The sequence below is a fragment of the Arabidopsis thaliana genome, chromosome 4, assembly GCF_000001735.4.
Source record: "Arabidopsis thaliana chromosome 4, partial sequence".
Lineage (NCBI taxonomy): Eukaryota > Viridiplantae > Streptophyta > Magnoliopsida > Brassicales > Brassicaceae > Arabidopsis > Arabidopsis thaliana.
This window is the reverse complement of record NC_003075.7, coordinates 16,729,204-16,750,963: the sequence shown is the minus strand read 5'-3', so window position 1 is coordinate 16,750,963 and position 21,760 is coordinate 16,729,204. Positions and strand designations below refer to the sequence as shown.

General features: G+C 34.7%; 6 protein-coding genes and 2 long non-coding RNA genes across 10 annotated transcripts; 4 read left to right on the top strand and 4 right to left on the bottom strand.

Moving 5' to 3' along the window:
• The first annotated feature begins 999 nt into the window (after positions 1 to 999).
• On the top strand, positions 1,000 to 1,902 carry AT4G35200 (hypothetical protein (DUF241)). Its single transcript, NM_119686.2, has one exon. It carries the CDS (start codon positions 1,061 to 1,063, stop codon positions 1,820 to 1,822), a length of 762 nt encoding a protein of 253 aa, NP_195246.1. The 5' UTR covers positions 1,000 to 1,060; the 3' UTR covers positions 1,823 to 1,902.
• Positions 1,903 to 2,508: 606 nt separating this feature from the next.
• LOG5 (Putative lysine decarboxylase family protein) lies at positions 2,509 to 4,775 on the bottom strand. Of its 2 annotated transcripts, NM_119685.3 has the most exons (7): positions 4,133 to 4,775; positions 3,946 to 4,043; positions 3,807 to 3,837; positions 3,627 to 3,726; positions 3,390 to 3,460; positions 3,122 to 3,265; positions 2,509 to 3,008 (listed from the first exon to the last, which is right to left on the bottom strand). In NM_119685.3, exons 1-7 carry the CDS (start codon positions 4,238 to 4,240, stop codon positions 2,874 to 2,876), a joined length of 687 nt encoding a protein of 228 aa, NP_567978.1. In that variant the 5' UTR covers positions 4,241 to 4,775; the 3' UTR covers positions 2,509 to 2,873. The 2 variants fall into 2 exon arrangements, with proteins under 2 accessions (NP_567978.1, NP_001328997.1); NM_001342329.1 differs by lacking the exon at positions 2,509 to 3,008 and having other exon boundaries at positions 3,043 to 3,265; positions 4,133 to 4,439.
• Positions 4,776 to 5,772: 997 nt separating this feature from the next.
• AT4G09125 lies at positions 5,773 to 5,981 on the top strand. Its single transcript, NR_142255.1, has one exon. It is a non-coding gene; the product is annotated as an other RNA (long non-coding RNA).
• Positions 5,982 to 8,604: 2,623 nt separating this feature from the next.
• AT4G09115 lies at positions 8,605 to 8,815 on the bottom strand. Its single transcript, NR_142254.1, has one exon. It is a non-coding gene; the product is annotated as an other RNA (long non-coding RNA).
• A 1,547-nt stretch (positions 8,816 to 10,362) lies between these two features.
• On the top strand, positions 10,363 to 13,129 carry LHT7 (LYS/HIS transporter 7). Of its 2 annotated transcripts, NM_119684.4 has the most exons (5): positions 10,363 to 10,847; positions 10,953 to 11,086; positions 11,220 to 11,635; positions 11,741 to 11,872; positions 11,962 to 13,129. In NM_119684.4, exons 1-5 carry the CDS (start codon positions 10,579 to 10,581, stop codon positions 12,445 to 12,447), a joined length of 1,437 nt encoding a protein of 478 aa, NP_567977.2. In that variant the 5' UTR covers positions 10,363 to 10,578; the 3' UTR covers positions 12,448 to 13,129. The 2 variants fall into 2 exon arrangements, with proteins under 2 accessions (NP_567977.2, NP_001328042.1); NM_001342328.1 differs by having other exon boundaries at positions 11,741 to 13,129.
• On the bottom strand, positions 12,527 to 14,207 carry AT4G35170 (Late embryogenesis abundant (LEA) hydroxyproline-rich glycoprotein family). Its single transcript, NM_119683.2, has 3 exons — positions 13,700 to 14,207; positions 13,153 to 13,338; positions 12,527 to 13,065 (listed from the first exon to the last, which is right to left on the bottom strand). Exons 1-3 carry the CDS (start codon positions 14,123 to 14,125, stop codon positions 12,778 to 12,780), a joined length of 900 nt encoding a protein of 299 aa, NP_195243.2. The 5' UTR covers positions 14,126 to 14,207; the 3' UTR covers positions 12,527 to 12,777.
• An 873-nt stretch (positions 14,208 to 15,080) lies between these two features.
• On the bottom strand, positions 15,081 to 15,841 carry AT4G35165 (egg cell-secreted-like protein (DUF1278)). Its single transcript, NM_148398.3, has one exon. It carries the CDS (start codon positions 15,670 to 15,672, stop codon positions 15,310 to 15,312), a length of 363 nt encoding a protein of 120 aa, NP_680764.1. The 5' UTR covers positions 15,673 to 15,841; the 3' UTR covers positions 15,081 to 15,309.
• A 2,199-nt stretch (positions 15,842 to 18,040) lies between these two features.
• Positions 18,041 to 20,261, top strand: AT4G35160 (O-methyltransferase family protein). Its single transcript, NM_119682.4, has 2 exons — positions 18,041 to 18,980; positions 19,652 to 20,261. The coding sequence occupies exons 1-2, from the start codon at positions 18,156 to 18,158 to the stop codon at positions 19,973 to 19,975; spliced, it is 1,149 nt and encodes a 382-aa protein (NP_195242.1). The 5' UTR covers positions 18,041 to 18,155; the 3' UTR covers positions 19,976 to 20,261.
• The last annotated feature ends 1,499 nt before the right edge of the window (positions 20,262 to 21,760 follow it).

The window sequence follows — 21,760 nt, the reverse complement described above, 5'->3', positions numbered from 1 at the left end:
AGCCTTTCTGGATTTGCCTTAAACTATGCCAATAAGGTGCAGAATCCGTCGTGCACATTCATTTCTTGTTTTATATTCAAATCGTATTTTGCATTTTGTTTTTGAATGTGAATCACATCATATGTTTATGGAGGGGGGAAATTCATAAACATCGCTAATAGTCATTAATAAGAAAAAATTTCATGAGGTCTTCCAGTTTTGATTGTATATATGAATGGACTGCAAAAGCGATGAATGCAGAAGAAGTAGTTGTCTTTTCTTGTAATGGCCTTTTCTTGTATTCAAGAGACAAAGGCTTCTATATATATAAAAAAATCCAAAAAGTAATCAAGTCGTTTAAGGTTTTCTAGAATAAAGAGAACATGGATGATGAATCACTTGGTTGTGTAATTACAGAGAAGCAGAAGCACTTGCAATTGCTCTGTTTTCTTCTCTGTTCAAAAGCTTATGAACAAAAACAAGTTTAAATGTCAAGGATAAACATAATTTGCAATATTTAACTATGTGTGTTTAACAGCTTAGGCCACTGAACTTTATATGTATTTTTATAAAGGCATCTCTGAAATACACACGTTGTTACAATAATAAGTCTGAAAAATGTTGGTGTGTTGGGAAACAACAAATATGATAGAATAAAAACAAAATCACAAGTTGTAGTGAGTATGATAGTTCACATGTCAAAATCGAGGAATAAGGATCTTGCTACCAAGGAGACAAAAGCCAAGCTGGTTCTGCATTTTCTAATGAAAACTAGACGTGTAAGTGCAGAGTCGCTCGTGCGGTTGCATTCTTTATAAGATTATTTTGCATTTTATATGAGAATCCATATCTTAATCATATCTTTTTTCTTATTGTTTATGCATTGAGATAAGTGGTTGGAGGGAGACATTGCACAAACATAGGATTTTATGATTTAAATCTGAGCCAGCTTTGAGATTCCTCTTGTCTCTCCCCACTCAAAGGTGTATATATGAGATGACCAAAGAGATTATGAAAGCAGAACAATACATCTTTTAGCTCTTTAAGCCTTCTCAAAACAAAGAAGAAAAGCTCAACAAAAATGGCAGTCTCCTTCCATGTTCGATCTAACAGCTACCCTTCGAGACAACACCCTCAAGCCGCTCATGTCGATGAGCAATTGACCAGATTGAGATCTTCTGATTCAGCCTCTTCATCTTCTATCTGCCAGAGACTTAGCAACCTTCAAGATTTACATGATTCTCTTGAAAAGATGATTCGCTTGTCTGTCACCAACCTAGCTTTATCTCAAGATCAGATTGAGAAACTTCTTGATGGATCTCTCAGGATCTTAGATTTGTGCAATATAGCCAAGGATGCGATTTCACAGATGAAAGAAGGTCTCATGGAGATCCAATCTATTCTACGAAGAAAGCCTGGAGATCTATCCGGAGAGGTCAAGAAATACTTAGTCTCAAGAAAGTTCCTCAAGAAATCACTCCAAAAAGTAATCAAGAGTTTGAAAGTGTGCCAAAGCAAAGATTCCACCAATGCATCTTTGGTTGTATTTGGAAGAGCAGAAGCTGTAACAATGGCTCTGTTTGAATCTCTGTTTAGCTTCATGTCCGGATCAAAGGCTTGTGGGAAATGGTCATTGGTCTCAAAGATGATGAGCCAAAACAAAGTTACATGTGAAGCAGAAGCAAATGAATTCACAAGGATCGATTCTGAGTTCCAATCCGAAAAGTCGTTGCAGATGGAGGATGTGCAGAACTTAGAGTCATGCATTCAAGATCTTGAAGATGGAATTGAGTCACTCTCTAAATCATTAATCAAATACAGAGTTTCAATCCTTAACATCTAATAAGTCATTGTGCCCACAAATTTTTGTACAAATAGGAGATATAAATGTTAACATACATATACTAATACAAGATTCTTTCATATGACTATGCTCTTTCATTTCTTCTTTCTTTCGAAATATAAGAACAACAAAAAAAAAAGTTCAGAAAACAAGAAAGAAGTTGTTGAAACTCTTTGGTAGTGTACAATGGAAACAACAGTCTTTAAGATAAACAGTAGTAGTCTATTTGTCCAAAAGAGTTCGTGACCCTTTCAAGCAAAAAGCACATAAATATGGAACAATGATCGGTATGCGAGATTAAAAAAAAGGCACAGAAGTGAATCAGACAGGTCATAGACGTGACTTGAGTAAACCAAAGTGAATTACTGGCTTTAATATTTGAAATATCTACCTCATACCAAAAAAAATAACTATGTCTTCTTACGCAATAGGAAATAATATGTCTTGGTTTTGTCACTCGATGTAAGCGCAAGGAAGCCAATCCGATCTCATATACTAGGACCCAAAGAAACTGGGACCCGAAAGCCACTATATATCTCGGTTTCATAGTCAAAACCGGTTCAGGTTCGGTTTAATTAAAGTTTTTGAAGTTGATTTTATCGGGTTCAATTAAAAAGTCTTTCGGTACCAAAAAATATAGTATCAATTATATATTTATATATCAAATTCATCAGAGCAGAGAGTTTCTCCGACCCAATGGAACAGCCTATTCCTGCTCCGTAAGATTTGGGGAAAGTTGGATCCCGCTGCAACCACAAAATATCATTGTGATGGTTTGTGTTGTTCTTTCTGATCTTCATAATTGAGGGAATGAACTCTTTGGTATACAGCACAAGAGATTGTGTGTTCATTTTCTACAAAGAATTGGCCAAGATTCAGTGCTGATATTTTCAGGTTGTGCATTTTGGTGGAATCAGTTTGTTGAAAGTTTGATACAGGTGGTTTCTTCAAGAGGGACAAAAGAAACCCCAGAAAACAACAAACTTTAATATTTCTCATAATTATATCCCTAAACATTGATCAATTCTTAACCATAAGACCCTCTAAAAGTCTAAAGGGCAATCTCAGTCTGCATGCTTGTGTTAGAACAGAACACTACTTGTTGCTGTTGTTGCGGCTGTTGCACTTTCTTCTCAACCTCCCACCTAGATTTAGCTATGACTCCATCATTCACTGGCTTGTATGCCTGAGGAATATCAAAAAACAAAAGATCAATTGCCGAATCAAACTTTTTGTCTTTGTTTATCTTCATCAGAATCTCAAGACAAAAAGCAAAGCAATATTTTGGTGGGTACCCACCTCAAGTTTTTGGACAAGCTCTTTGGCATTGGGGGCTGAGACAAAGATGTGACGCTGAGATGGTTTGATAAAGCCATCATCAACGGCTTTATCAATGAAAGTGAGGAGGTAATTGTAATAACCATCCACATTTAACAAACCCACCTGCAGGTTTTTTTCCCCCAAAGTGGAAACAAACAATGATCAAGACTTTATTATATTTTGGCTATAGTGTGTGATTCAGAGAGCAATTCCAACAGTGGAAAGTGAACCGGTTTATTTCACTTACAGGCTTGTCGTGAATTCCAAGTTGTGCCCATGCTATTACTTCCAATAACTCCTCCAGTGTTCCATACCCACCTGATAACCATTTGCAAGAACAGATCAATTTTAAAGTCAATTACAAAATGAGTCTTGTTTTGGAAGAAAGATCAAACTGTACCTAGTTTCAAATTTGTACCTAACGAATGACAAACATTTTTCAAGCTTTACAAAGTATCTAAGTTAGTTAGTTATTATGTTGTACCTGGTAAAGCAATGAAACAATCCGAGTGGCGTGCCATTTCGGCTTTTCTTTCATGCATATCCGCCACAGCTATTACCTCACCATATGTTTCTCCGGTTATCTGTTATAGAATCACTTTTCAGGGACAACTCTTTTTGAAAACAAAGTAATCATTTCACCTAAAACGTAATTTACGCCTACCTCTTTGTCCATAAGAGTCCTTGGTATGATCCTAGCCCATAAAAGCAGAGCAAAATGGAAGTAAATCACACAACTATGTCAATGATAAAGCAGTATAGGGGAAAAAACTAAAGTGAAGAGGTCATAGATTTGAGCATACCCTAGTACATGTCCTCCAGCTTCATGAACAGCTTGTGAGACCAAACCCATGAGACCAATGCTTCCTCCTCCATACACAAGATTCAATCTCCTCGTCACCTGTTTCACAAAACAGAGAAAACAGAGATAAAAATCAAGACCCATTTCAGGTTTTCAAGACTCTCATTAAGATTTAAGCATAACCGAACCAGCTCTTGAGCTAGATCAGTGGCGGCATCACTGTAGCACTCTCTCTTTCCGCTGCTGCTACCACAGAACACACAAACCCTCTTGAACCTCGACTTCACTATTTCCATTTTCTTAGCCAAATCAGTTTACTTTCTTTTTTTTCTCTCTTTTGTGGATTTGAGAGAAAGTAGGTTTCTTTCTCGGAAGATGAACGTGTGGTTCAAGCTAACTCATTCTTGTTTCACTTTGTGATGCAGCTTAGACAATGAGACAACAAATTATATAGACAAAACAAAGCAATAAAGACACTACTGTTCCATATATCCAATTGTTATCAAGTAAGCTTTTTTCCTTTTCCTTTTAATAGTTGAAAGAGTGGTTGCTTTTATGGTTAAATAAAAAGAAAAGAACACTTTAGGATCAATTAAAATTCAAAAGAAACTACAAGAAGAAACTTAAAAGCATTCAGAGGTAGGGAAACTTGACAAAAACCAAAAATAACTCTTAAGTTCTAATAATCAAACAGGGGAAAGAAGTTATCATTTATTAATCATCTTTGGAAACGAACATCCAATTCTCTCGTTCCTAATTTCATTTTCAAAGTTGGTGTGATGATGTCATAAGACCTTTGTGTGTTAGGTATATCTTTTTCTTTTCTTTTTCTAGGAAGATGGCTCATTCATCATCATCGAACCGTTTTTCTCCACTTTTCTCCATTCAATGTTTCGTCCTTTGGTTCAACGTGTCGAGTTCGGGTTGATCCACACAAATGGCTAAATTTGATGGATCCCACATAATGCCCCATACCCTTGGTGTATATGTGTCAACAAGTAGGGTTCTTCTCCTGACACAACATTCCATTATTAGTTTGTTTTGCTACACATTACATGTACTTGCACCTTTGGTAGGATTGTATCAAAGACGACACGTAGTTTACTTTTCTAAAATCTGAACAGCATACAGTTCTTTTTTTCTGGTCAATGCCTAACTTTGACTAGGTCAAAGAAATGTTAGCTCCACTTTAACAACATTTTCCAAGCATGATGCACCAAATCTCATCATTATCAATATCACCTACCGAACATTCAGTGAACCTTTTTTCCAGAACTATGAAGATTAGTTAAACCTTTTAACTATGTTTTGCTCTGTTTCTTTGTGACATGCATTATTGAGGACAGAGACTCTGTTTTTGAGCCAGACTCTGGTTTGACTGAAACTAAATTCATGGCTTCAGTCTAGTTTAACATCTCCAAGCTTTGATCTTCGATGTTGTCTATATCTAAAACATTTTTTAATGACTTTAAGTACGCTCAGTAGTGCTCTGGAAATTCTCTAGATCCAATCCCTTGTGTTGTGTATGAAAGTGTGTCCTTGCTTATGTTACAAGGAACTGTCGAGAAGATTTACCTTCAAAACTTTTCATGTTCTGCTCTTAAGAGAGAGCTAGTTAATGCAGTCAATCAAGCTTTTACTAATATATTCAATGTCTCATGTGAAGACAATGGTATTTGCACGAGTGACTAGCTAGATCATAATATTAGTTGATATAGACATTGGAGTTGTGAATGACTTTATATTTTTATTTTTCTTGTATTTGGTCATCAATTCATTATTCATCAAAGAACACACACCATCAAGGATGTGATAGTTCCGAATTTCACCATGCACTCTTTAACCCCTAATTAGTTCACAACTGTGTCTCCTTGCTGATTGTAACATGATCCACCAACAAGACTCTCTGTGTTTCAGTGTTTTCTCCAACATTAACTCTTAATCTATTTAAACATCTGTCCAAAATTTTGTAGGCTCAGTGACAAGTTTGAGAGTGTTTCAAGCCCATCTTTTTCCAGCTCTTGGATGCATGACTCTATAAGATATTTTGTAGGTAAGTCACTACAACTTTTCTCCTTAGCAACAGCGTTTCGCATCAACTTTTCTTTCTGTCTTTGCTTTTCGATCAATTTATTTGAAGAATCCAGTCATAATCTCATGACAAAACCTTTACGTTTACGTACGTACACACATATGTAAACACTAACCTAAATTTTAAAATTCTGATTTTGATTATATGTATATTGCTTGCGTAAAATCTTCGTGCGGATTCTGCCTTTAGAAGGCATAATCTCATGAAAATGGAAAACAATCGCGTGGAAACCAAGAATTCACCGGTTTATTCGGTTTAAGGACAAAAATCAATCGGCTCTGATAAGATTATAAATCACAACCAAATAGATTGAAATTGTAGAAAAGCCAAATTGAAGTTAAACCAACAAGGGTTTGTCATCCTGGAAACAACTTCTACACCCAAACCGGACCGGACTGAAATTTATACGGACGCTGAAACCCTAATTTATCAATTCAAAGACGCTGGGGAATCAGAAACCCTAATTAAGCGATTCTGTGAACAACATGATGCGAAACGTGTTGGCAGAGCGGCTCGCGATTTCGCACCATCTCTATCTCATCACCGTCCCCCTTCTCGATCATGAAATGTGTATGGGACAAACAGAAAACTTCTTGGCTTGTGATGGCTTTTAGCGAGGTGAATTTGTAAGCCACGCTCTTATATATATAAGTAAGTATATGGTCATTGAATTTCATGTTGATATTCGCTTTCACTTTGAGAACAACTTCAAAATTCAGATCGTGACCAACTATTTCATCAATTGCTCTGTTATCAGACAGGCTATCAAAAGAGGAAAACGCGTTGGTATAATTTGAATGTACGACGAGTATGAAAACACAAAATTCTTGAATAAGAAAAGGCTTCATGAGTAGTAGTAGTAGCCAATAGACCATGTGAATCCATCCTTACCTGAATTTGACCCATATAAGGTACGTTGCCACGAGATTTTACCGACCTCATCGGCTTTTTCCCACAACCATTGTCAAATAACCATCCACACTGCAATTTTTTTAACTAGTTTCCCTCAAACAGTAAACTAGTTCACTTATACATAAAACTTCTGGTTTGTAAGTTTGAAACAAATTAGTCCCAATGATTCTCAACCAGTACCATGCCGTTACTCTAAGAGCATAGGAAGCAGGGCATGATTACTCGTTCAGCCAAGTGACTTTGAATACACTAGCTACTAGTATAGCTACAACAAAAATGTTAAAGTATATCTTTCTTTTCTTTTCTAGGAAAATGGTTCATCATCATCGAACCGTTTTTCTCCACTTTTCTCCATTCAATATGTTTCGTCCTTGGCTCTACGTGTCGAATTCGGGTTGATCCAGACTAATGACTAAATTTGATGGATCCCACATCATGACCCATACTCTTGGTGTATATGTGTCAACAAGTAGGGTTCTTCTCCTTGCACAGCTTTCCATTATTAGTTTGTTTGGTAACTTTGGTTACACATTACATGTACATGCAAGTTGCAACTTTGGTAGGGCTGTATCTAAAACGACGTCGTAGTTTACTTTTCTAAACCAGAACAGCACGTACTTGTTCATTACGTGTTTTCGGATCAATGCCTAAACTCGATCACAGAAATGCTGAACTCCCATTTTTACTACTTTCCCCAAAATATGATGCAAAATACAATCAATAATTGTTGACTGAACGAGAACTTGTTTAGCTAAAAGTTTCTCTAATGCTAAAGCTCTTATAGACATGGTGAAACAAATATTTTTTATGAAAATTAATACAAACTAAAAAGTAAATAATACTGTAATAATATGCGCCAACCTCTCTCTTTTAGCTTTTTTTTTTCTTTTTTCTTGCAATAAAGTTAGTGTGCTGTCGATTTCTATCGAAAATCAAATTGTTTGCTTTGGCGGTGTACGGATTTATGAAATAAAATATAGCCATCTAGTGTGAATATCCGATGGGTCCGATGCATGCTTGAAAACTAAGATTAAAGAAGTCAATTGTCTTTGTTACCTAGCTGATGTAACTATTTGCAGTTTTGCACACTTTAGCTTAGCAAATATGTCCCTCTCGAATTAGTTTACGTTTTAAAGTTGGTTGCTCGTAACTGGAATTATTTTATGTTTTGGTTTTGGTTCGGTTTTATTTGGTCTTTGCAAGTCAATTGCTTCATTCCAGTCAATTTTGTTTACTACAGTCGTCGCAATTGTGTATATCAGAACACCATGAATATAAAGGTTCACTTTTGTATATTTTAAAGTGATTGATTTATTTTTCTTTTACTTTAATTATGTCGGTTTTACATTACTAAAAGCAATATGATACTAATATGTATAATTGTTTCGCTATCATATTTCTCATATAACCTATACATCACATAAAGAAACGGAACCTACTAGCCAATCCTCAGTTGAGCACCACTTTTACCTATTGCTACTTTTGGAACTTCGACCTCTAGTAGAGTACTGCTACATTATTATTTTTTATTTTGACAACTTTTTTTTTATAAAGAAAATGCTGAGTCAAAAGTACCATCAACTAGTAGCTCGACCGACACCTAAAAAATCTTGTAATGCCAAATCTGACTTGTTTCATCAAAAATATTCAACTTGACACAATCTAACTCAAACCAACCTTGTCTTTGACTTGAGCTTAGCCACACATGACCACTTGTATATCACAACGAGAGCGAAAGCTAAGGTTATGACAGTAATTGGTATTTGAAAATGACATAACTGTTTACGTTATATTTTTTACATTCCTAAATAAGGACAACATTATTTCAACCCGACACGGAATCCACGTGGAGAAACATTATTTCTATCGTTTCACAAATAAAAGAGAAATAGTATGAATACATCTTTTGCGTCAATCAAATTCGTAAAATTCACTCATGTTTACAAATTCTTCTGATTATTTTTCATGTCTGATTCGTTTTCTTTCGTTAGTGGGAATTGATGAGCTTTTGTGTGGCGTTCGACGAAACGACATTCTTTTTATAATTTTTCTAAAATAAATTTAGTTTCTTTTTAGTTATTAAAACTTAAAAGCAAACACTTGCATAGTGTCTTCGGACATTATCGTCCTGTCCAAACAACAACTTCGGACGTTATCCTTTCAAAAGGAAAAACACGCAAAAAGGAGCAATACTGGGTGATTTCCTAATCGTATGCTAAGACTTTTCAATACTTCAATATGTGATCACGATTCACGATGAATACGTAAAGGGAATTCAAATTCAATTTTGTAAGTTCTAACATAGATAGTGATTTGGGTAATTTTGACAACGTAATTTTCAAATAGAAGGTTTGCTTAACTTCACTATTGCGCCATTACTCGTTAAAAATCTATTTACAACTCGCAACTGCATAATGAGATGAGATAATATTGTATGGAAGATAAAGAGTACTGAAGTAAGGATTTAAAAATGGATTATTCAAAACTCATGGAGTATATTTTAATGTTTTAGCTGGTCATCATCAACTCGATTTAAGAAAACTGAATTCATAAATTTTTAGTTGACTACTTGACTGGTGTTCGTTGACTAGTTCACTTATTTAAGTTTTTCTTATTACCAGACCTAGAAAGAAAAAAATGAAAAAAAAATCACCAAATGTCCAAATGAGATAGCAATGTAGTACTAGTTAATAGATTGTTTCTTAAGTCTTATAGATTTGTATCAAAGGGCTTCTTGACTGATACAAGTTTCTTCCTTTAATTCGGTTTATAATAGTATTGATCTAAAACCAAACTACAAATACTTACTTACCACTAAACTTACTTTTCAAACTTTGGCTTGAAGCTAAACTTGAAGCTAATTCTCACTTACCACTAGACTTGAAGCTACTTTTGAAACTTTGGTCTCACATAACTAGAGTTGTAAAATTAGATGACTAGATGCCTACTCTATATACTTTTTAATTATTTTTGCTCATAACAAAAGTCGAGTCAAAAACAACTCGCACGTTTATCATCTTTAATTAACTACTTGATTAATACTTATTAATCGTGTATACAAAGAGACGATGAAGGAAGATCAGCTCAAAGTTGACCCTTGCGTTGACCAAAACATCCGAAGAGCAAACAAAGTCCAATTGAACAATGAACACAATCTAACACAAACTAGTTTGGTTTACTTTTTAGCCTGGCTTGAGTTTTAAGCTACCGAACAAAATTAGAAGACTTCGATTTATACCGATGGGTCTCGCTTTCGAGAGTATTTGAAAGTGACATAACCGATTACGTCATCTTTCTCGTGTCATTAATGCTTACGTCATAGCTAATAATTTCTACCGTTCAGAATATATTTTCTTATATGGTAATTAGAGATATGAATTGTTTAGTGTTAAAGTATTGAGATTCTCTTGAGCACTTAAACAGAAAAAAACAATTCCCTAAGAAAAATACCTTCCTTTTTTTTGTTTTGGAAAAAGAGATTCAAAGTCAATATACACAGCCACCGAACAAATTACTCTATATAAATCCAATGAAAGCAGAGTAAACATTTATATAGCCATACAATTTGTGGCTCGACGTAAATAACGCGATTGGAGTCGTTAGAGGAAAATAAAGTTTATTTTGTATACAATGTCTATAGCATTGGGAAACTTATTTGATTTGGAATCACAAGAAAGTGGTGGTTCTCCTTTATTTATGTCACCAGCCCCCTCCACGGATCCACAACCAATCTCCGGCGAAAAAAACGGCGGCGATGGTGGTAGGATTCCGGTAGAAGAGTGGCTGCCGATCACAGAATCAAGAAAAGGAAATGTTTATACGGCGACGTTTCATCTTCTCTGTTCGGGAATTGGTCTCCAAGTGATTCTTCTTCCTGCAGCTTTCGCAGCACTCGGATGGTAATAACTCTATTCATAATTCTCTTTAGTTTCTTTATTTTGTCCGATTTGTGAAATCTCTGCTTTGAGTACCGTTTTGATTATTTTATTTATTTATTTTTCTAGGGTATGGGGAACGATAATCTTAACGGTAGGGTTTGTATGGAAGCTCTACACGACGTGGCTTCTTGTTCAACTCCACGAAGCGGTTCCGGGAATTCGTATCAGCAGATACGTGAGACTCGCAATTGCTTCTTTTGGTATGTAACTATTTAACAAAAATCCTAATTCTCTCTTGATTTGTCGTTTTTTGAGTTTTGGAATTTATTAAGAACTTCAGTTTCGTTAAACGATACCGTTTCTGATGTTGTTGTAATGAAACAATATAATTAGGTGTGAAGCTTGGGAAACTTCTCGGAATATTCCCTGTGATGTATCTCTCAGGAGGAGCTTGTACGATTCTGGTTATAACCGGAGGGAAATCAATACAACAACTGTTACAAATTATGTCTGACGACAATACAGCGCCACTTACTTCAGTGCAATGCTTCTTGGTTTTTAGTTGCATTGCGATGATCATGTCTCAGTTTCCGAATCTAAATTCTCTCTTTGGAGTCTCGTTGATCGGTGCTTTTATGGGAATTGCGTATTGCACCGTGATATGGATTTTACCTGTAGCTAGTGACTCACAAAGGACTCAAGTCAGTGTCTCGTACGCTACAATGGATAAAAGTTTCGTTCACATTTTCAACGCTATTGGATTGATAGCTCTAGTATATCGCGGGAACAATCTCGTCCTTGAGATACAGGTTTTGACTAACTCGCAGTTAAAACATGATTTAGACGTTTTCAAAATATATTTTCTTCTTTCGTTTAGTATTAATAATGTGGTTTCTTTGGGGTGATATTTGTAGGGTACTCTTCCTTCCGATTCAAAGAACCCTTCATGTAAGACAATGTGGAGAGCAGTGATGATCTCTCATGCTCTCGTCGCGATTTGTATGTTTCCATTAACGTTTGCTGTATATTGGGCATACGGAGACAAGGTATATGTCAAAACCAAACACTATTCCATTTTTTGTAGGTGTATATGTTTGCATTTACATTTTGAATAGAATTTTTTTTTTTTTGATAGATTCCGGCGACGGGAGGTCCCGTGGGCAACTATCTGAAACTTTACACACAAGAGCACTCGAAGCGAGCAGCCTGTTTCATACACCTCACGTTTATCTTCTCTTGCTTATGTTCATATCCGATAAACTTAATGCCGGCGTGTGACAACATAGAGATGGTGTACATAACCAAGAAGAAAAAGCCTGCATCCATCATTGTCCGGATGATGTTGCGTGTGTTTTTGAGCTTGGTTTGTTTCACTATAGCCGTTGGATTCCCGTTCTTGCCTTATCTAGCGGTTCTTATTGGAGCAATAGCCTTGCTTGTGACGTTTACGTATCCATGTTTCATGTGGATCTCTATCAAAAAGCCCCAAAGGAAAAGCCCAATGTGGTTGTTTAACGTTTTGGTGGGTTGCCTAGGTGCTTCTCTCAGCGTTTTGCTTCTGGTTGCCTCGGCTATGCGTTTGGCTCAAAAGGGTTTGCATGCTAACTTCTTCAGACCCTAAAGCATCCTTGCAATCGTTAGAATGTAATTAGAATTTGTGGCACACGTGGTAAACTTGGGACTACTAACATGTTCAGTTGAAATATTTAAATTTTGTAATTATGATATTTTAATGTATACTTCTCTCAAAAAAGAGAAAATCGTCAGTTGATGACAACACTATTCAACTTGTTAATTCCAAAATATTGAATATCTTTACGCACTATAATAATGAAAAATGTGGTATATACAAAAGTAAAACATTTCCATCCCTCTTTACATGTATATCTCACCGATTAAGTCATGAAATAATTTAATCTTCTCTAAATCATCATTATGCTGTTCATTTTGATCAATGATCAGAACAGGACTTGGAGAGATCAAGTGTCTTGCCAAGTTTATCGCCATAAAAAGTGATGCTGCATTTGATATTCGAGTGGAACGTAGTCTTGACCAATCGTCCGAGCACATAGGCTCGTGCTCGCAACGTAAAAGTCAGGTTAAGAGGCAAAACGACTTGGTCCGGTTCAGCTCGTTGGCCAAACAGAGCCGGTACGCCTCCATACAGAGGAATTTGATCCCCAAATACTTTGGTCTCAATGATTCTCTCGCTTTTCCTTCGTTGAGAGAACTCTCCCATCTATTTTAGTCACACACGTTAAAAAAAATAGTTCATCAAGAATCAAGAACCGGCCCGGTTAAATCAATAAAATGTGAAATGGTTTACCTGACCGGATGCGAGGATAAGCTGGGAATAGCTGAGCTGGAGGGGAGCGGAGGTGACGTGGACAGTGAAGAAAGTTGCGGGGTTTCTGTATAAGATCCTGACCGTTGAATTTAGAGTTAGCATATCTGTGAGCACTCCCGATTGGTCGTTCCCGGACTGCACATTCAAGTTCTCCAATACCATTTCCTGATTAATTTGTGTTTTACACAACATTATTTCTTAAATATCCCAACCGTCTGTGTTGAACAATAATACCTCTATCAATAAGTTTATATATATATCATTTACTTGCAAATACTTTTTATTTTCTTAAAAAAATCATAACTCCACAAAATATTCTAATTAAATTTATGAATTTAGACTAAATATAATCTTTGTCATTGTCACCAATAAATATTGTTTCTTGTTTGGTAAATTATGAATTTAATAGCTAACACACAATCTGAACTGAAACTAGTTTTCTTTTTATACTTCATAAAAATTAAATTTTGAAAACAGAAATAAATGTAAAATTTTCACGTTCCAAGCGATCAAATCTATCAATTACCTTCAAAGTGGCAATAGGTGCGAAAGATTTGGAAACTCCCCACAAAATGAGACAGAAGAGAGTGAAGGCCAACACCAACGTAAACAACAAGCACGAGTAAAACCTCGTTATCCTTCTCCTCTTCTCATCCGGACCGTCCATTTCATCGTAATCTTCATCTTCATGAGTTCGACGGTCAAGATCATGCACTTGGACACTGCTGTACTCGTTTCTCAATGGTCCTGACGATCGTGGATACGAAGATGACTCGGCCACCGAGTGATGTTGAAAGTTGCTGACCTGACCCTGATCGTTAAGGGGTGACCCGAATGGGCTAAAACCTGAACCGGTCGATATCTTGTCTACGTCTGTGTTCGGTGGGCTATGCACGACGTAAACTGGCTTCCTCGTGTTTTGCGGCGATGATCTAGCCGGCCACGTCATCATCTCCTTCTCAATAAATTAAGCTTTTGATTTTGATTTGGAAATTTTGTAATGTTTTGGTTATGATCTCTATTTTAGAAGTTGGGAAAATGAAATGGGAAATCAGTGCAAGAAACGAAAGAATTTACTATTGAGAGTAACGGGTGATGTTGACCAAGAAAAAAGAATATCGTAATCAAGAAAACTGCAATCAAACATAAACTGAAGAATAGATGGCCAATCGATCAAAAGCTACAAGTAACTATATACTCAGCACTAATTTTAAAAGCTATATGATCGCGAAATATGACACATTCACTGGTGTTATTATTATTATTTTTACCATTATAAAATACGCGATAATTAACATATCATTTTTATGAAATATCTCAATTGCAAATTATATCATACAGAATTACATACCTTAAGTTTTGTGATATTAGGTCAAATGTGGGAGGTGACAAAATGTTCGATTGAAACGGTCTATGTTTTTATAAATTGTTTGAAGGAAACGTTATTTCTTTGTTGGTTTGTCTTAAAGGGAAAATGCAAAGTCAAATAAGCATTCCAATTTGAAGAAAATATTTTTCGAATTAATTTCTTAAAATCAACCTCGAGTTAATGTCGTGCCTTCAAGTCTAATATTAAAGTCGTTGTTTCACTTTGAAAATAATTTTGTTTTTTTAAAATTTGATATATTCGGTTTAAGATTTTGGTTTTTGATTCTGGTCCGGTTCTCGGACTCGGTTTACCAACTGGATATATTCGGATTCAAGTAGTGGGTTGGTCAAGTTTTGGTAAGTGTACAAATGAAATGTCCAGGGATATACATATAGGTTTGGTTGTTACAAGTCCTTTTCCAATCAACTGCGATCATAAAACATCGTCTTGATTGTGTATGACAGAGACCTTCAAAAGATCTTCATTTATTTCACCATTTCCACCAACTAATCTACATACTTCAGCTAATTTACTGTATGCTCTCTTGAATGTTGCTAACTAAGTTATTATATCTTTTATTTCCATATATATTTGTAAACAAAGACAGAATAGAGTAAATTAAAGGATATATAAGGCACTTGGAACATATATAGGAGAATTTCCTTTATTCATATATAAGGCACTTGGAACATATATAGGAGAATTTCTTTAGATTACTAAACTAACTCGACTATATTATAAAGCATCAAGTCACTTGATTCCCGCTTTCACTTTGAGGGAGAATTGGGGACGATGTGCGCACAGTTGTCCTTAAGCAGAGGTGGAAAGAACGGGTTAAGCGGGAACATATGAGGCCAACAGTTAGCATCTATGGTCGACAATGCTTTGCAACATGCAACTCCAACATTTCCAAACTGACCAGAAAAAACTGACTTTAAAAGTTCGAATACGCATCCCTGAGTATTGAAAAGTGATGCCCAACATTTTTCCACATCAATAGGAAAATCCGGTGGAAATTGTGAGCGGGGCGGTGGTTGTTCATCATGAGCTATTCCGGGGGTGATTAAAATTGCAGCACATAAGGCTACAACCAAGAATAAAGAGAAAATAGCTCTTGAATTGTTTCCCATCTATCTTTGACTTCTATTTGCTTTGATATTTGGATGGTTTGGGTAGGGAAAACAGTTTAGAATTTATAGGATAAAATAAAATATAAACAAAACTGTATTAAATTATGTAATTAATTAGAGTACTTAAGTGTTTATAAGTTATAACATATTTTTTGTCTTTATCAAAAATAGTTATAACATATAAGCAACGGAAAATTTTTAAAGCTTTCTTAAATAACTTATGTCCTTTTAATTATCTGGTTTGACTAACGGAAGATGTGATGGTGTTGAAATTAAAGACATATAAGAAAATAATATTTGATGGAAAACAATTTCAGGAATAGGTCCGAAGATGTGAAGACTTAAATGTGTTTGTAAAGGGCAAACCACTCTACATGAACAGTTTGGTTGACAACAACAAATTTATGAGAAAAAATATCATATTCAATGAAAGCAAGAGACATAATTAATAATCGAGTATGATCATGGTCCCTGCACAAAATGGCTCAGACAAAATATTGTACTGGTGTTTTTGGAAATATTTCCCACCGAGAATAGATGTCACACCAGAACTTTCAACTTTTGTGTGCGTAACTCTTTGCAAAGTTTTTCGAAAAATCCAACCTTGTTTTTAACATGTTTAAAATAGGACCTCAGATCAAGGTCAAGTGATCAGATGTGTAGGTTATGTGTGTTTATGCCGTCCATGCTCTGATTCAACATTTTTTGTGTTTACATATATCAAAGAGGCCATCCCAATAAGCAACCTCTTTTACTTTTCATGTTTAGAGGAATTTATTGACTACGTATTATTTCATTGATTTGGTCATTTGGAAAATCCTTGAAAGTTTTCGATTTTTATTAAAAAAATGAATATTACAAAGCTAAAAAAATGGAATTAAAATGATATATGTAAATTTTAACTATTATTTAGAAATGCGTTCGAAATAACAATTTTCACCCTCATATTTGAACTTTTGTTTTTCCAACTTGACACATATCTGTTAAAACTCACAAACTGATAAACCTCCTTGAATTTTTTTAATTTTTTTTCTAACTATTGCCTATGTTTTCTGTTTTACTATTGACGTCAACTATAATCTTGTATCTTGTATCTTACTGCCTTTTTTTTGTTATTACCATATAAAATGTGAGAAAAGAGACACTGTAAAAAGTAATAGTACACGAGATTAGCGACACTCACGGAGTGTAATCTTTATTTTAAAAAATCTTTGACGTCCACAGAACACACGAGATTAACGCAATTTCATTACTTCCATTTTTAAAGCTTTCTATTAATATATTGAAAGAAATCCTCTCTTACAAAGCGTCGTGAATGAAATCGCAAGTTTTTTAATTACATTAATGCATGATATATCATATAGTATAATCTAATCATCCTTTCGTAATCAGTGTGACTTCACTTAACTAGCGTACATGCCTATCTATAGTGACAGTAAACACGGTTAAAAAATTTGTTGTCTTATTAACAACCCCACACTAGCTAGTTGTGGATCTGTAATTTTCTGGCTTGGCAAAATTACATTAAACATTATTTTGGCACTACCATTAATATATCGAAGGAAACCAAGACACGCACAGGCTCCATAATCAAAAATTATAAAACTATATACAAATTAATGATGATACTACACCAAAGTATATATTCGAAGCAAGGCTAGCTAATTGAACTGAAAACATAGTCAGTGTAGTTTATCAACTTTCAATAAAAACATCATCCATGATGTACATGTGTACGTGTATACTAGAAGTCATTCTGCATGATGATTTTTTTTAATATACAAATGACACATGTCCGAGACATTTGACAGCTACGTTGATATGTATTCGTTTGGTTGACAGAGCTTGAGAATGCATTTTTTTATAAGGGAAGATTTAAGTCTATATTCGGTAGAATTTAACTCATAGACATTACTCCTAAGTTTTTGTTTTTATTTTTGAAAAAGCATTACTCCTAAGTTTCATGTAATATACAAGACGGAATGATGGATCAAAGTTGGTTGGCCAAAAACACCGAAGCAAGCTTGTCGATGCCTTTTGTCTCGACTAGTATTATTGTTACTAGCTTGAGACTAAATCTGATTGGAGTCCACACAAAATAAATCAATATTATTTATTAATGGATCTGTTTTGGAAATCCAAAGACAAATAATTCATATGTATATATATATATCTATAGTAGTATTCGGCGGTCGACAGTCGTAAACCTTCACAAAAAAATAAAAATAAAAGACAGTAAACTAACAAAATACCAGGTGGTCTGAACTCTATCTTATGAAAAAAAATATTGAATCGAATTCTTAAATGTCATATATATTGATGTCGGAACAATATTTTTTTATTGAAACACTAAATTCATTGAACATGTTGGGTTCAGTCCGGTTCAGAAATTTACTACTGTGTCTTTATAAAACCAAATTACTATTGTGCCCCCATTTTCCGATCGCTATAAAAAAAACCTAATTCCTCAACTCTAATTCACCATGTCTTCAGATCAACTAAGCAAATTCCTTGATAGAAACAAAATGGAAGACAATAAAAGAAAAGTATTAGATGAAGAAGCGAAAGCTTCTCTAGACATATGGAAGTATGTCTTTGGGTTTGCAGATATAGCAGCTGCAAAGTGTGCCATTGATCTTAAAATACCAGAAGCCATTGAAAACCATCCTTCTTCACAGCCCGTAACACTAGCCGAACTCTCCTCCGCCGTCTCCGCCTCTCCCTCGCATCTCCGCCGTATAATGAGGTTTCTTGTACACCAAGGAATCTTTAAAGAAATCCCCACAAAAGATGGTTTAGCTACAGGCTACGTTAATACGCCACTCTCTCGCCGTTTGATGATCACAAGACGTGATGGAAAATCGCTGGCTCCTTTTGTTCTCTTCGAAACAACTCCCGAGATGCTCGCTCCATGGTTGAGACTTAGCTCAGTCGTTTCTTCGCCGGTCAACGGTTCAACTCCACCACCGTTTGATGCAGTGCACGGTAAGGACGTGTGGTCGTTCGCGCAGGATAATCCCTTCCTCAGCGATATGATCAATGAGGCCATGGCTTGTGATGCAAGGCGCGTGGTGCCACGTGTAGCCGGAGCTTGTCACGGCTTGTTTGATGGCGTGACTACGATGGTTGACGTAGGAGGTGGTACGGGAGAGACGATGGGGATGCTTGTGAAGGAGTTTCCTTGGATCAAAGGATTTAACTTTGATCTTCCTCATGTCATTGAAGTTGCTGAAGTCTTGGACGGTGTTGAGAATGTTGAGGGCGATATGTTTGATTCTATTCCGGCTTGCGACGCCATTTTCATCAAGGTTAAATTCATTTCCATACTCTTATTTTCTTTTGATTAATAATAATATTCACTATGATTACTTTTTTTCTTCTTCTTACAACTTCCATTTAGTGTTCAAAACAAATTTTACATAAATGAAAAGATTAAAAAAATATCACTAAAAATCTAGTTTTATTCTTTCTTACAACTTTAATTCGTGTTCAAAATCAAATTTCACATAAAAGACAAGAAAAAAATGAATTAATGTTATAAACTAACTTTTTTTTCTTAATTCTAATTAAGTTGATTTGTTGCCGTAAAAACATTTTTGTTTTTGTCAATAATTGTCGAGCTTAATTACTGTTTCTAAAATCCGACTTTTTAAAAATTTTGTACAGACAAAAGGAATTGAAAATATTTGGATGTTGACTTCAGTATTTATTTTCTACCCTCTTCCATTAAAACATTAAACATGAATAGTTTAGATATGACATATTAAAGTAGCGAGCGAATCAACTGAGAGCAAGTTAACAATCACTATCAAGTATCAAATAAATAAAGCAACCACTACTAATTTCCCCAGATATTATTAACCAATACAGTACACATAAGAGAGATCTTTAATATATTAAAAACAAGGAAAATTGAACAGAATCTCACTTTAAGGATTTGTTTTGCTAATACAAAAAATGTAAAAAATGAATGGCGCAGTGGGTGTTACACGATTGGGGAGACAAAGATTGCATAAAGATATTGAAGAATTGCAAAGAAGCGGTCCCTCCAAATATCGGAAAAGTGTTGATAGTGGAATCGGTGATCGGAGAGAATAAAAAGACGATGATAGTGGACGAACGAGATGAAAAGTTAGAGCACGTGAGATTGATGCTTGATATGGTGATGATGGCTCACACAAGCACAGGCAAAGAACGGACTTTGAAAGAATGGGACTTTGTTCTTAAAGAAGCTGGCTTTGCTCGATATGAGGTTAGGGACATTGATGATGTTCAGAGTCTTATAATCGCGTATCGGTCTTAAGAGGAGGACATGAAAGATATATCTTTCCTTTGAGGAAAACTCAATAAATTAGTGATTGTTGATTTGGTGTTTTTATACAGAACGACGTGTGGGTGAATAATTGTGTTGTGTGATAATAAGTAAGGCTTGTTTCAGTATCAGCAGAGTTGTTTTTTATTTGTATTTTTCACATTTTTTTATCATTAATTTCCTTGTGAGTGGCACCTCTAATTTACTTTTTTAATTGTTATAGGCTATATAAGATAGATAACCTTATACAATGTCAAATCTTACAATTACATTATGAACATGAAAACAAATTAAAAATAAACTTGCTAAGTTTTCAAAATTATGTAAATTTGCTTGTAAAATCTTGATTTAGTGGAAAGGTATAATCATTGATATAAAAAGAAACTATAAATATCAAGAAATATTCTTAAAGTCTTAAATGCTTCAATCATACTTTCAAACATAAACAAGTGGTCCAACGAATAGACCCAAATATTACGTGGTTACGATGAGAGTGGCAGTGGGGTTTATACGATTGGGGAGATAAAGACTTGATAAAAACATGCTAAGCCATGTTTATTTGATCATTTGACATTTACATCCAAATGATCTATTTGAATGATTCATGTGAATGATTCATGTGAATGATGTTTGTTTGATCATTTGGTATTTTATCTAAATAATGTATTTAAATGAATATTTCTTTGCTTGATTATTTTTTAATTTATCTACATTCTCATTCTAATAAAAATGACTAAAAATACCCATGTTATAATTTTAACAAATGACAAATATTTAACATCATTACCAAATATATCATTTTTAATCTTTAATTTTAGTTATATTAATTTAATTATTGCTGTAAAATACATTTACAACGAAATAAATTATTATTTTAACATAAAAAATATGATTTGCGGTTGGTGGAAAATATACTTTGTAGTTTTGGCAGAAAAATATGATTTTACGGGTTTGGCGGGAAAAATATGATTTTACGGTTTTGGCAGGAAAAATATTATTTTGCGGTTTTGGCGGGAAAATATGATTTTAACGTTTTGGCGGAAAAATATGGTTTTGCGGTTTGGCGGGAAAATATGATTTTAACGTTTTGGCGGAAAAATATGATTTTACAGTTTAGGCGGGAAAATATGATTTTACGGTTTTGGCGGGAAAATATGATTTTACGGTTTTGGTGGGAAAATATGATTTTACGGTTTGAGCGGAAAAAAATATGATTTTACGGTTTTGGCGAGAAAATATGATTTTACGGTTTTGGCGAGAAAATATGATTTTACGGTTTTGGCGGGAAAATATGATTTTGCGGTTTTGTGGGAAATATGATTTTAACGTTTTGACAGGAAAATATGGTTTTGCGGTTTTGGCGGGAAAACATGATTTTGCGGCTTTGACGGAAAACATGATTTTGCAGTTTTGGCGAGAAAAACGAATTTACAATTTTGACGTAAAATAATAGTTAGTGATTTTACAATTTTTAGAGTTTTTTTTGTACAATAGGTAATTTAAAAAATATTAAATAAGAAATCTATTAAAAATAATATTATTAAAAGAGGGTATATTTGTCATTTGTTTTTTGAACTAAATCATCTCCATCCAAATGGTTCTACCAAGTCCATCCAAATGAATTTCACAAATTAGCTTAAATTTACAAAGTCATTCAGATGGAACATCCAAATGAATCATCCAAATGAGCTGTTAATTTGTCAAAAACAAATATCATTTTTCATCTCTATCTATATGATCCATCTGGATGGAAAAACAAACAGGACCTTAATAGCG

Excerpts from the sequence above, each read along its gene's own strand:
- AT4G35170 (NM_119683.2), bottom strand. The coding sequence starts at position 14,125 with ATGATGACGTGGCCGGCTAGATCATCGCCGCAAAACACGAGGAAGCCA. Across the intron at positions 13,339-13,699 it reads CACCTATTGCCACTTTGAAG|GAAATGGTATTGGAGAACTT; the intron begins GTAATTGATAGA and ends CAAATTAATCAG. Across the intron at positions 13,066-13,152 it reads TTATCCTCGCATCCGGTCAG|ATGGGAGAGTTCTCTCAACG; the intron begins GTAAACCATTTC and ends TGACTAAAATAG.
- AT4G35200 (NM_119686.2), top strand. The coding sequence starts at position 1,061 with ATGGCAGTCTCCTTCCATGTTCGATCTAACAGCTACCCTTCGAGACAA.
- AT4G35160 (NM_119682.4), top strand. The coding sequence starts at position 18,156 with ATGTCTTCAGATCAACTAAGCAAATTCCTTGATAGAAACAAAATGGAA. Across the intron at positions 18,981-19,651 it reads GCGACGCCATTTTCATCAAG|TGGGTGTTACACGATTGGGG; the intron begins GTTAAATTCATT and ends TGAATGGCGCAG.
- LHT7 (NM_119684.4), top strand. The coding sequence starts at position 10,579 with ATGTCTATAGCATTGGGAAACTTATTTGATTTGGAATCACAAGAAAGT. Across the intron at positions 11,087-11,219 it reads ACTCGCAATTGCTTCTTTTG|GTGTGAAGCTTGGGAAACTT; the intron begins GTATGTAACTAT and ends CAATATAATTAG. Across the intron at positions 11,636-11,740 it reads ATCTCGTCCTTGAGATACAG|GGTACTCTTCCTTCCGATTC; the intron begins GTTTTGACTAAC and ends TGATATTTGTAG.
- AT4G35165 (NM_148398.3), bottom strand. The coding sequence starts at position 15,672 with ATGGGAAACAATTCAAGAGCTATTTTCTCTTTATTCTTGGTTGTAGCC.
- LOG5 (NM_119685.3), bottom strand. The coding sequence starts at position 4,240 with ATGGAAATAGTGAAGTCGAGGTTCAAGAGGGTTTGTGTGTTCTGTGGT. Across the intron at positions 4,044-4,132 it reads CTGATCTAGCTCAAGAGCTG|GTGACGAGGAGATTGAATCT; the intron begins GTTCGGTTATGC and ends TTTGTGAAACAG. Across the intron at positions 3,009-3,121 it reads AGCTTGTCCAAAAACTTGAG|GCATACAAGCCAGTGAATGA; the intron begins GTGGGTACCCAC and ends GATATTCCTCAG.